The sequence below is a fragment of the Salvia hispanica genome, chromosome 1, assembly GCF_029641045.1.
Source record: "Salvia hispanica isolate PSC_SH4W2 chromosome 1, Shi_PSC_v1, whole genome shotgun sequence".
NCBI classification, from domain to species: Eukaryota; Viridiplantae; Streptophyta; class Magnoliopsida; order Lamiales; family Lamiaceae; genus Salvia; species Salvia hispanica.
This window is the reverse complement of record NC_142692.1, coordinates 24,673,484-24,684,500: the sequence shown is the minus strand read 5'-3', so window position 1 is coordinate 24,684,500 and position 11,017 is coordinate 24,673,484. Positions and strand designations below refer to the sequence as shown.

General features: G+C 36.3%; 2 protein-coding genes across 3 annotated transcripts; one reads left to right on the top strand and one right to left on the bottom strand.

Annotated features, from left to right (window-relative positions):
* Positions 1-2,774: 2,774 nt before the first annotated feature.
* Positions 2,775-5,905, top strand: LOC125222435 (D-tagatose-1,6-bisphosphate aldolase subunit). 2 transcript variants are annotated; one of them, XM_048125045.2, is made up of 5 exons: positions 2,775-3,090; positions 3,207-3,307; positions 4,041-4,157; positions 4,227-4,328; positions 5,595-5,750. In XM_048125045.2, the coding sequence occupies exons 1-5, from the start codon at positions 2,844-2,846 to the stop codon at positions 5,616-5,618; spliced, it is 591 nt and encodes a 196-aa protein (XP_047981002.1). In that variant the 5' UTR covers positions 2,775-2,843; the 3' UTR covers positions 5,619-5,750. The 2 variants fall into 2 exon arrangements, with proteins under 2 accessions (XP_047981002.1, XP_047980999.1); XM_048125042.2 differs by having other exon boundaries at positions 2,776-3,090; positions 5,615-5,905.
* A 1,492-nt stretch (positions 5,906-7,397) lies between these two features.
* On the bottom strand, positions 7,398-8,870 carry RAX2 (Duplicated homeodomain-like superfamily protein). The gene is made up of 3 exons (XM_048125041.2): positions 8,502-8,870; positions 8,249-8,378; positions 7,398-8,170 (listed from the first exon to the last, which is right to left on the bottom strand). The coding sequence occupies exons 1-3, from the start codon at positions 8,638-8,640 to the stop codon at positions 7,612-7,614; spliced, it is 828 nt and encodes a 275-aa protein (XP_047980998.1). The 5' UTR covers positions 8,641-8,870; the 3' UTR covers positions 7,398-7,611.
* Between the last annotated feature and the right edge of the window lie 2,147 nt (positions 8,871-11,017).

Sequence of the window (11,017 nt, the reverse complement as noted above, 5' to 3'; positions counted from 1 at the left end):
TTGTTGATGCACTATTTTTTAGCACTAAATAAACCTGCAAGTATACAGAGTATATATAGTATAGCTAAAGGTCAGTACCGGGATATCGAACACGGGGAAGGCAAACACAAGTGTCTATCCTCTACTAAGACTCAATTACTATCTGAAAGAACAGAAGGTTTTGGAAAACTTTGAAAACAGAAAACAATAGAAAACAATTAACAACTAAATGCGAATAAAACACAGAGACAATCGATAGAGATAAGGGAATCCCAGGGATGTGCGTTCACAGTTATGGTTATACAAATTCCGAACTACAATACCCTAGCACAGTTATTACTTTGATAGGACGAGTCACCTAACTTATGCTCATGCGATGCAAACGTTGATTACAAGATTAGGGTTGTCAATCCTAACACGTAACTCCAAAGAGTTCCTAAGACCCTTGAAAAGTCCTCACTCTCAATTAACAGTGTCGTTTTAAGGGAAGCTAACTGTAGCGTCTACTAAGTGGATCTAACTCGCTAGAACTCTATCACAGTTATGAAGCAAGTTATATTAAATCATACACGATTGTGTCACTCAATCATGAAGCATCAAGATTAACTTAGGGAAGAAACTAAGTAAAAACAAAACGGATATTAAATAGAAAATTGGAATTGTATAACCAAAGTCGTTACATGATGAAATAAGCTAAACACATAGATTGAAGGGAAAACAATTGGAACATAAAACTAAAGCAAATAAAACCCGTAGGTTGAATCCTTGTCGTTCTTGAAATCCTTCTCCAACTCCTTGCACAAGTGAAGTACTCTAGCTTTTGATCTCTATGAATTATTTTGCAAGTAGAAGCTCTCTCTTTTTCATGAAGCTTGAGGTCTTATTTATAGGGGAAAGCCAGTTCTTGTTGTAGAAGGAAAAAATCTTCAAAATATGGCAAATCTTGGAGCAAATCTAGGGCATCTCGGATTCGCCGCCTTTCTCCGGCGGGTCGCCGCGTTGGAGTCCAGAGAGTCTGTTTCTCCGGCGGCGGACCGCCGCATGACTTCCGGCGGTCGCCTAGCGAGACTTCTCTTCCAAGCGTATTTTTCCGAAGCGGAGCGCTGCATTGCTCTGCCCGCCGTGCGCCGGCGGTCGCCGCACACCTCCGCGGCGGTCGTCGTCTGACTCCAAATTTCCAGATTTTGCGTTTTGGCTCCCTATTTCGGCTCAATTATGCACATTTCTCACAAAACACGTCAAAATACCAAAATAGACAAAATATGCAAATAATGGACGTGTAGAGTGACTTTGACATAAAAAACGGACCAAATAATGGCCTTAAAATAGTGCAAAATCCGAGCGTATCAACTCCCCCAAACTTACATTTTTGTTTGTGCTCGAACAAAACAATAAAGACATAAGAATAGACGCACGGAATGTACAAGGTCTAGACGTCATAAGTGCCTCAAAAGATGAAAGAACAGATTAAGCATTTATTAACGCAATCAAATCAAGCAAGGCTTATTAGTGCACTTTCATTACTAACTCGTGGAACACCTTGAAATCAAGCACTCACATGTGGCAAACTTCCAAAGATGGGAAGTGTTCTCTCACTCTCAAAGTGTATAAGGGTAATGTGCATATAAACACTCAAATCATGCATCGTGCAAAGTTTACCATAGGCTTGTTCAAAGCCTAATCCCTCCTCTACTAGATGTGATCAAGCATCAAAAGTCCGAAAGGTCTTTATCTTTGGTTGTAATGTAGACTCTTTGGTAGGTGAAGAATATTTGGCTAAAAAGTGATTAAAGATAAAAATATCCCAATTATCTTGAGTACGTCTGGTGATCATTATGCATGTTTCTGATATTTTTGCCTAGGTCTAGCTGTTAGGATAGAGTATTTTATTTTCCAAGTCTAGGAGTATAATCTCAACCCAAAAAAATGCGTGGCAGCAGCCAAAAACAGTGTCCAGGTCTTTTTTCATGTTTACTTACGCATCCATCTCTGTGGGATTCGATCCCTGCTTCTCTGTACTAATATTTTTAGCATAGCGGCCTTCTGTCTTTAAAAAGACAGAAGGTGATTATGTGCACAACGAAAGGTGATTTCGTGGATTCTCTGAGTTCCTGGACCCCGTAGTCTAGTGGATTTTCTGAATCTAGGAAATTTGAATACACACTTCACTTTTCTACGCTCTTCTCCCCACTACACACACACACATTACACCCACACATACATACATACTGCATGTAGTGTGTATTGTGCGTGACGTAGTGTGCGTATTCGGTCAGTGTGTGTTATGCATGTGTGCACAATGTTGTACTTCCTCCGTTCGCGAATATAAGTCTTATTTATTTCTAGTGCTGGTTTTAAGAAATGTTAGGAGAAGTGAGTGGGAAAAAGTTAGTGGAACAAGTGTCACATTTACATATTAGTTTTAAATAAAATGTGAGTAAAATGAGTTAGTCGAATGTGTGATCTCTGTTGTACCATTTATAGTAAAAAAAAGTAAATCGAGATTTTAATTTGTCAGACGGACCGAAATGAAATAGCGAAATTTGTGTATACAGGACTGAGGAAGTATTTAGTTATTGCGCGTAATGTTTATATGAACATAACTTTTTATCGTATTAATTATCAAACAAATCAATAATAGTAATATAATACTTGTGCTTACTCGTATCTTTGTGAATAACCGCATTGAACCGGATAACCGGTCTTCTCCTCCACCGATGCAATTGAACCGCGCACGTGTCACCCACAACGCATGTGGCCTCAAACTCCTTTCCCTTTTTCTTTTCTTTTCCCTTACTTGAGAATTGAGATTCCTTCTCTCTCGGATTCACCTCCCCTCCCACAAATTTGCAGAACACAAATCTATGGCTGAAACCACCTCCACGCTATGCTTCTCCGCCTTGTCTGCCTCGATTCCCTTCTCCATGGACTCTTCCTCCAGAAATTGGACTTCAACATCTTTTGCCACCGCACCTAAATTCTCTTCCCACTTTCACCGTCACCGATCGCCCTACCTCAGCTTCACTCTCAAAGCCTCCGGTTCTTCCCATTTCCTCGGCGACGATGCTTTCGGATTCTATCCATGGGAGAATAATGACTCTGCTGATTCCTGTATTTCTCTCTTTTTTCTCATAATCAATTAATAAATTACTCTTGAAGATTTGGGTATAAATTGTATCGTAAATTTTGCTATTTCTTCTTTCTTTTAAATATTTGCTTTTTTGTAGCTATACAGTGGGTTTCGGAGGAAAAGATTACGTTATTTACCTCTGACGGGCTGATTCAGATCGGCGGGAATCTTGTCCCGCGCCGTGTTTCTTCTGCTCATGTACGTCTTTCTTAATTCTGATCCATGGCGATTGATGTTTTTTGCAGACTTGATCCTGAGTCCTGATCCATGGTGATTGATGTCATGCCCAATGTTCTTAATTCCATTTGTGGTTTCTGTATAAATGCTTTTAGTCCAATGAAAATATTTTTTGTGTTCAACATAGGCATGTTCAATGTAGTGATCTTCTTGAAATAAATTAGTACCTCTACGCAACGCAGAGCCTGCAAAAGTTTGTTTCTTAAATATGTTCATCGACTGATTGATGCTAGTTTATGTTTGTTATTTGTCTAGATCCAAACTATACACTCATCTCATGCCATATCTTGCAACTTCCTCTCGTATTAGCATTTTAATCATAGTTTTGTTATGACTATTAGAGACGTGTTTACTTTCGTTGATACGAGATATAGATGGATGAAAATACCATCTATCTTTTTGTGGATTGATTTATTTGAACTTGTTTAGTCTATGTTTTATCAAAATCTATCATAACAAGGAAATGCCCCATCGGAGTCCCAATGCTCCCCTTCCTTCTAACCTATATCTCATTTATGCAAGTCAAAGATTATTTGTGGATTATCTCAGGAAGCTATTTGCAGATTTTTTGCATTTCCTTCACAATTTTCATTGTTTCTTCTTATGTTTTATTTTTAAATTTAGTCTCTCTGAATCGTTTGTTACTTAACGAATGAAATGAACTATGTAATATATATTGAACTTTACCATGCAGAAGAAACAAGGGAATGCAAAAATGTCCCAGAAATCTCAACGGTATCAGGAGAGCAAGTACATGGATCCAAACCAAAGCCTATGTCTCGGGGCTCTATTTGATATTGCAGCTACAAATGTAAAATTCTTACCCTTATCTTACATTTCAAACTTTGTTTTTAACCCTTTTGACATCGCTCTATACTAGGGACTTGATACTGGTAGACGCCTTTGTATATTTGGCTTCTGTCGCTCCATTGAGATGCTTTGCGATGTAGTGGAAGACACTGTCTTGGAGCATGGTGGAGAGGTACAAGTTATTCTGTTTGAATAAAATTTGGAGTTCTTTACTTTGTGGGTAGGGGATTCTAATCTGATCTCTTTAATGTGCTCACTTGGATGTTACTTTCTGAAACCACTGTGCTTGTGGATGGGTGAGGTGCCTGAATTTCATGTGGATTCTGAACCAGGGGAGGCCCTCATGTGGTTGGTGTTACCCCATGCACTTGCTTAGCCCTTCCAAGGCTAAGTATCTAGCTCCGTCCTATTCTAAATGATAGTAATATCTACTATCACAGATTTTACGATTTTGGTCCCAAAAAGGAAAAAAAGTGTTGAATTAACTCTAAAACCCCAATTAGAAATACTAATCTAGTCAAATGCCATTTAATTTGCGTTGCCTGTAAAAAATAAATGGTTCCGTCAAAAATGGACCAAATCCGGTCCATTTTCATTTGTTCGGGACCCAATAATTTAGAAAATAATGTTCTGGACCAAAATCGTAAAATCGCCATATGTTTAGAACCACTTTTGGCCCTTACTCTTTAATTTATGGATTTGCCTGAATAAAGATGAGGTAGAGACGCAGGGTACTTCAGGAGAACAACTTAATTACATATTACTTCAAGAAACCTATTAGCCGATGTCACTAAGTACAAATTCTCTTCTCTTGATCTCCTCTTTTTGATGGGAAAGGCGGCATTTTGGGGGGATTTACATAATGAAAAGTTGAGCACTCTAAAAAACTCTGACGATCTTTAGCCAAGAGTGATAAGAAAATAATGTGCTAAGAAGATGGTCTGCCTTACTGAAAGTATATAGCATAAATTACTGATACTCGTTCTGCAATTTTTTGTATGTTTATGTGTGTGGATGTGGGGAGTGTGATCTGGTTTGGCTGCATGGTTATGATATCCAAAGCAAGATTGGCATCTAGAATATAAATTTGCTCAAATAGGGATATTTATACTTAATTTATATATAGCCTGCAAATGCACTGGTTTATATTAGTACTTCAATAAGGGGTTTGCAGGTGATGTTGTGTTGTCATCTGTTGACTGTTGTGATCACATTGTCTTTTGGCAATATATGGATTGATCTGATGAGTATTATACTCAATAATAGATTGTCAGATCCAGCAATGTCTGAGACCGCTTCATTAATATTCATAGTTGGGTCAGCTGAAATTCTCCTTTGTAGCCTGGCCAACCACCATAGTCTTGCTACAAACATTGAATGTCTAATTATAAACTTTGATCGTCCTTCACCAAATTGATATGACTCACACCCCGTTAAGAGTTTTTGTTTGAAATCCAGGTAGTGGCAGCAGAGAAGGCAAGCAAGGGAGGGTTGCATGAAAAGCTAAAGATGACTGTTGCAGTGCCGTTACTCTGGGGAGTTCCTCCAGCATCTGAAACCCTTCACCTCGCCGTTAGGAGTGGCGGTGGGATTGTGGACAAGATCTATTGGCAGTGGAACTTCCTGTAAATGATCAAATCCTTCTCACCATATTCTAAAAGTTTGTAAATAACATTGTGTACAAAGTTCCAATTTGTAACTGATTAATCACACGTACTCATACTGTCAATATAATAACGATTCTTCCAATAGCTTTCTCTTTCTCTGCATTGACTTTGTTGTCATGCGACATCGACAATTTCTTCAAAACTATACTCTCTGGTGTCATTGATTCAGTTAAGCTTTTCAACACAAATTCTTTGCATCTCGATGCACTTTATGGTGGGATCAAATCAGAGGAGTTTGAAGTTTCAAACGCATACCTAACATTTGACAATGGTTTCAACATAGTAAATTAGTCCAATAGTAATTTTGTTTTGTGGAACACAAGACTTTGTTGCCACCTAAAGTTAGTAAACATTTAAATGTTTCAAAATGTGAATATTCAGAAAGACTTTTGTCCCTAACAGCTGTCCAAGAGCCCTAAATATTGCTGCCTTCATTACATAATTTACATGACAGCTCAGATAATCCTATACTAATCTCGTTTTTCTTACTAATAATTTATCACACTCAACTTTATCAAAAAGTTATGCTGCTGTTTCAAATGTTTGCTGTACTTTATGCAAATGAGTGGAATTGTACTTCGTTCTTGCCTTTAGAAAATCATTGTGCTCCACCAGCTGCTATATTTTGTAGAACTATCTTTTGACTATATTTGCTCTCTCACTCTCCATTTTAGGCACATTATCCCATCTTAAGATAGCCAAAAATGATAGTAGTACTACATTAAAATGTCTCGGTTTGAAATTTATCAAGTTAACTAAAATTTTCAGCAATGAAGAAATGGAGGCCCATATTATTAAACCCATATTTATATGGTGATTTTGTTGCTGTTGAAGAACTAGCTAGTCCTGAAACCTTTGTAATTCAAGAATATCATTTGATTACTACTACTCTCTTTTTTAACATTATTAACATTTAGGGTTTATTTAGGATAAAACTCTCCCTTGATGCTAGTAGTAAGGCATCTAATAGTTGTCAGCTGCAATAATTTATGGTTTGTTTCTTTCATAAGCAGACAAAATCGATGAAGAGGTCAATGCTTTAGTTTTTTTTTTAAAAGCTAATTGCTTTTCTTAAATAACTTATTTCAATTAATTTAAGTTATATACTAGCTTTCTTATCAGCAACCTATTTAATTGTTTATTATATCTACGTTTAATTAGTCTTGGTCTTCATTCAAGTGGGATTTTTTATTTTTACTGCGATAAAACAAGTCGACGAAATCAAGTTTAAATAGTGGCGTGCTTGTGCATCTGTCTTTTGTTATAAAATCAGGCATATATTCAGTCATTACTAAGCTTAAATTGATAGAATAAAATAAATTAAGTGAATTTATTGGATTGGTTGCACAAGGTTATGGCAACTAGTCTTACTGGAGGTAAAGATTATTGAGTTGCGTGAATTGTTCAAAATCTTCATTTTTCTGTGCAAATAAAATCTGCAATATATCTTTGACAAGGACTTAAAATCAATTTTGAATTCAGGGCATCTCAATCATTAACCAATGTTGGTGTTAAACTATATCAAAGCCTGTCAGAACACTGAGATAAGGATAGAAAATATTTTGCTTGAAACATAAAAAATAAAAAAACACAGGTTCCTTGCACAGGTGTACATGTTGGATTGGATAAAAAATTCAAACAAACTCGAATTTCATTAAAAAACTAGTACTCATATGTTTAATGAATCTTGATTCCAATGGCAAATGCAGAGAGTAAAAGCATTTTAATTTCGATTATGTACTATCAAAACAAAGTTTTTTTCTCCCAGATAAATAAAAAGAAAAGACATTAGTAGTACAATGTTGTTGCTTGTTCTGTCTTAATCTCATCCACAAAGAAGTTGAGATTAGTGGAAATGTGATTAGTGCTAATCAGCTGCTTAATATCTTCCATGCTGTAATCCAGTGGATTTTCTTGGCCGAAACTGTTCCCATTTACATCTCCCTTGCTGTGATCATATCCATTAGCTGTGATGAGGAAGTTTTGAGTTTCATCATCGACGCTTAAATAGCTTTGATGATGAAACCCTAATTGGTTGCTGGTGTCTGAGGAGCTGCAGCTGGCTTCGTTGCCTCCGAAGATGACCTGATTATTGTAACTCCGGTGCAACGGGGTCTTGTCTCCAGCAGTGGTGGTGGTGGTGGAGAAAGCCCCAAAAGAGTTGTTGGTGGAGTATTGCAATTGATCATATGGTGATGAGATTTGGGAAGTGAGATTTGGAAGGAAAGGAGAGATTGGTGTTGGCCTAATGTTTCCTCCTAGTAGTTTCTTCTTCAGCTTTGTGTTCCAGTAGTTCTTGATGTCGTTGTCTGTTCTGCCCGGTAATTGGCCTGCTATTATTGACCACCTGCACTCACCACTTCATATATATTAATTCCTTCATCAGAGATTTAACAAAAAAGATAGGAAGATGAAGAGAGATTACCTGCTTCCGATGCGAGTGTAGAGGCTGCAGATGATTCTATCTTCATCATCAGAAAACTCTCCATGCTTGATGTTTGGTCTGAGGTAGTTGAGCCATCTTAATCTGCAGCTTTTCCCACATCTTTTCAGACCTAATTTTAACATGGAAAAAAGCACTAATTAGGTATTCAGAAGCACTAATCAATTAATTACCCAAAGAATCTAATCAATATGATTAATTAAATTGTGAGAAAAACAAACATATAAATAAATACCAGCTCTTTGAGGGAGAGCAATCCAATTGCTAACAGTAGTGCCATGCTTCTCTATGTAAGCCTTTAGCTTTGCATCTTCTTCAGGTGACCATGGCCCTTTCTTCACATTTGCCTTGTCACAACATGGAGCTCTTCCCATCTCTTTCTCTCTCTCTTTCTAGGAAATTATGTGTTGTTTGTTTATAAGACTTGATCTTTGGAACAATGTGATGATGTATGTATATATTATATCCTATTGAGAGAGATACACACAAGTCAAAGTAGATGCACTTAAATTTCAATTAACAAGTGGTGTACTAATAATCATCTCTCTTGTGTGATTAGAAAAAAGAAAGCTTAAATAATTTAACCATCTATCCCATGTGCAAACACAAAGACATTCACTGTTATCTTCCTTCCATTGGATCCATATATATGCTGCCAAATTAGTGCCATGCTATTCACAGCTGAAAAAGATTAGTCACATAAAGTTTCAATTTTTTTTAGTGATTGGTAGTTTAATTAACATTTATTTATGAGTCAAGTCGTAGCTAGGGCTCGGCGCCATTGTCAAATTGATAGGTCCCCCACCCAAATTTTTTTTGAATGCCAGTCTATTAATTATTTGACATACTATACATGTTTGTTTGACCAACTTGTAATGGTTGCTAATTTTGTCAAGCTTTAATGAATGTGCCTGATGAACTCACTATCAGTATACTCGATTATATAAAGTGGTCGGAGTACTAATTCAAAGGCAAAATACAAAAGGATCATTAATTTTCGAACTACAAGTATTATTTTTATAACTCTTTCTCTTGGTCCTTTTGATTACTAATTAGTTAATGTGTATTGAAATGACCCTAGTAAAATTCTGGTGAGGTCACATTAAAAAGAACTGTGATAATATAAGTTAGGTTAGTGGTGTTTCATTTGCAAGTTATAATTTTAAATGGGTCTTAGAAACAATTTCAGGCCTGAGAATTTGTCATGTATTAATTCATAATTAGCATTTCTCATCAAAAAGATAATTTTATATGCTCCAAACATAATCATAAAATCTATCCATATCTATCTAGTCTTTTAAAGTAAACAGGCCCTAAATAAATAGGCGTATTGGGGCGAACTGGACAAAGCCCACTAGACTACATGAAGAGCCGATCAGGTTAAAATAATTTGCGGTATAGATTCGTCCAGATGGTCATTGGGCCGGTCCAGGCTTCTTAGTTGCATATTCACGGAGTATTAGTGTCGTCCATATCGGTTATAGTATAAATCATGGGGCTCCAATGGCCTAAATCCAGCGTGATTTTTTTTATGAATTTACTTACTTTTTCCCGTGATAATTAATTTGGGATTAGATCTTGTAGAGTTAAAGTGAACGGACCATTTGTTCCATTTTTCACGACCTAGATAGACTTTGGATACATATCCTGAAAGGTTGCAGTGTCTGTTCGCATATTTCCTTACCTTAGGAAATAAACGATATTGGTGTGGTATAGCACTGGAGGATCTAACAGTTGAGATAAGTCTTTATTATTATTTACTGAAAGACAATGTCTTGGTGATTGTTATTTCTTAATCATTGTTGATATAACATTGAACATACAATATTGATTATGCACTACTTTGATTTACAAATGGTGCGGATTTTTCGCAATTCAAGAATCCTGATATCTTGGGTAGTGGTGATCAATGTCTAGAGGTGCTAGTATTGTTATTACGATGAATCGTGTGCTGAGTGAGTCCAGTTTGATAATATCCTCAAGAGGTGTTCGAAAAATATTTTATTATTCAGAAACCTGGCCGGTTGGAATTTATTCCAAAATAATAAATAAAGATTTTGAACTAAACAACTATTGGAAAAAAAATATTAATTAATTAAAGTCAAATAGTAGACTAATTAATTAATGGATACTCCCTCCATCCCAGATAATTTGAGACACTTTGACCCGACACGGGTTTTAAGAAATCTAATGGAAAGTGAGTTGAAAAAGTTGGTAGGATGTGGGTCCTACTTTTAAAGTATTAATTTTATAATAAAAATGTGAATAAGAATGAGTTAGTGGAATATAGGGTCCACTACCAAAAATGGTAAAAGTGAAGTGGGACAAATTATGTGGGACAGCCCGAAATGAAATACTGGGTCGAATTATCTGGGACGGAGGGAGTATTTATATTTTAAACACATGAAATAATAAATTAAAGAGGTACAACATGGATTACTCCTATTTGGGATTGGATGGGCAGTTAATATTATTATACTATAGTGAATGCTAATAATATTCTGTTTGAATTTGTATTAAATTGAGCCTCAATTTAATTAGTAAAAGTCCAACAAGTTTAGCTCAAGGTCAACCTCCATAAATCCATAATCTGGCTCATCATAACTCTATATAAAAGAAGATTAAATGTGAATTAACATTAAAATTTCGTGCTCCTCGTTCTGTCTTTTTCTAATCAAGCCATTTTCGATTCTGACAAACTTTGCTCACCCAAAGGTCATTATCTGAGTTTGGGATACAGATTAGAACGTT

Coding starts and splice junctions, on each gene's coding strand:
- LOC125222435 (XM_048125042.2), top strand. CDS start 2,844: ATGGCTGAAACCACCTCCACGCTATGCTTCTCCGCCTTGTCTGCCTCG. Junction 3,091..3,206: donor TAATGACTCTGCTGATTCCT/GTATTTCTCTCT, acceptor GCTTTTTTGTAG/CTATACAGTGGGTTTCGGAG. Junction 4,158..4,226: donor TTGATATTGCAGCTACAAAT/GTAAAATTCTTA, acceptor GCTCTATACTAG/GGACTTGATACTGGTAGACG.
- RAX2 (XM_048125041.2), bottom strand. CDS start 8,640: ATGGGAAGAGCTCCATGTTGTGACAAGGCAAATGTGAAGAAAGGGCCA. Junction 8,379..8,501: donor TGCTCTCCCTCAAAGAGCTG/GTATTTATTTAT, acceptor TGTTAAAATTAG/GTCTGAAAAGATGTGGGAAA. Junction 8,171..8,248: donor TACACTCGCATCGGAAGCAG/GTAATCTCTCTT, acceptor TGGTGAGTGCAG/GTGGTCAATAATAGCAGGCC.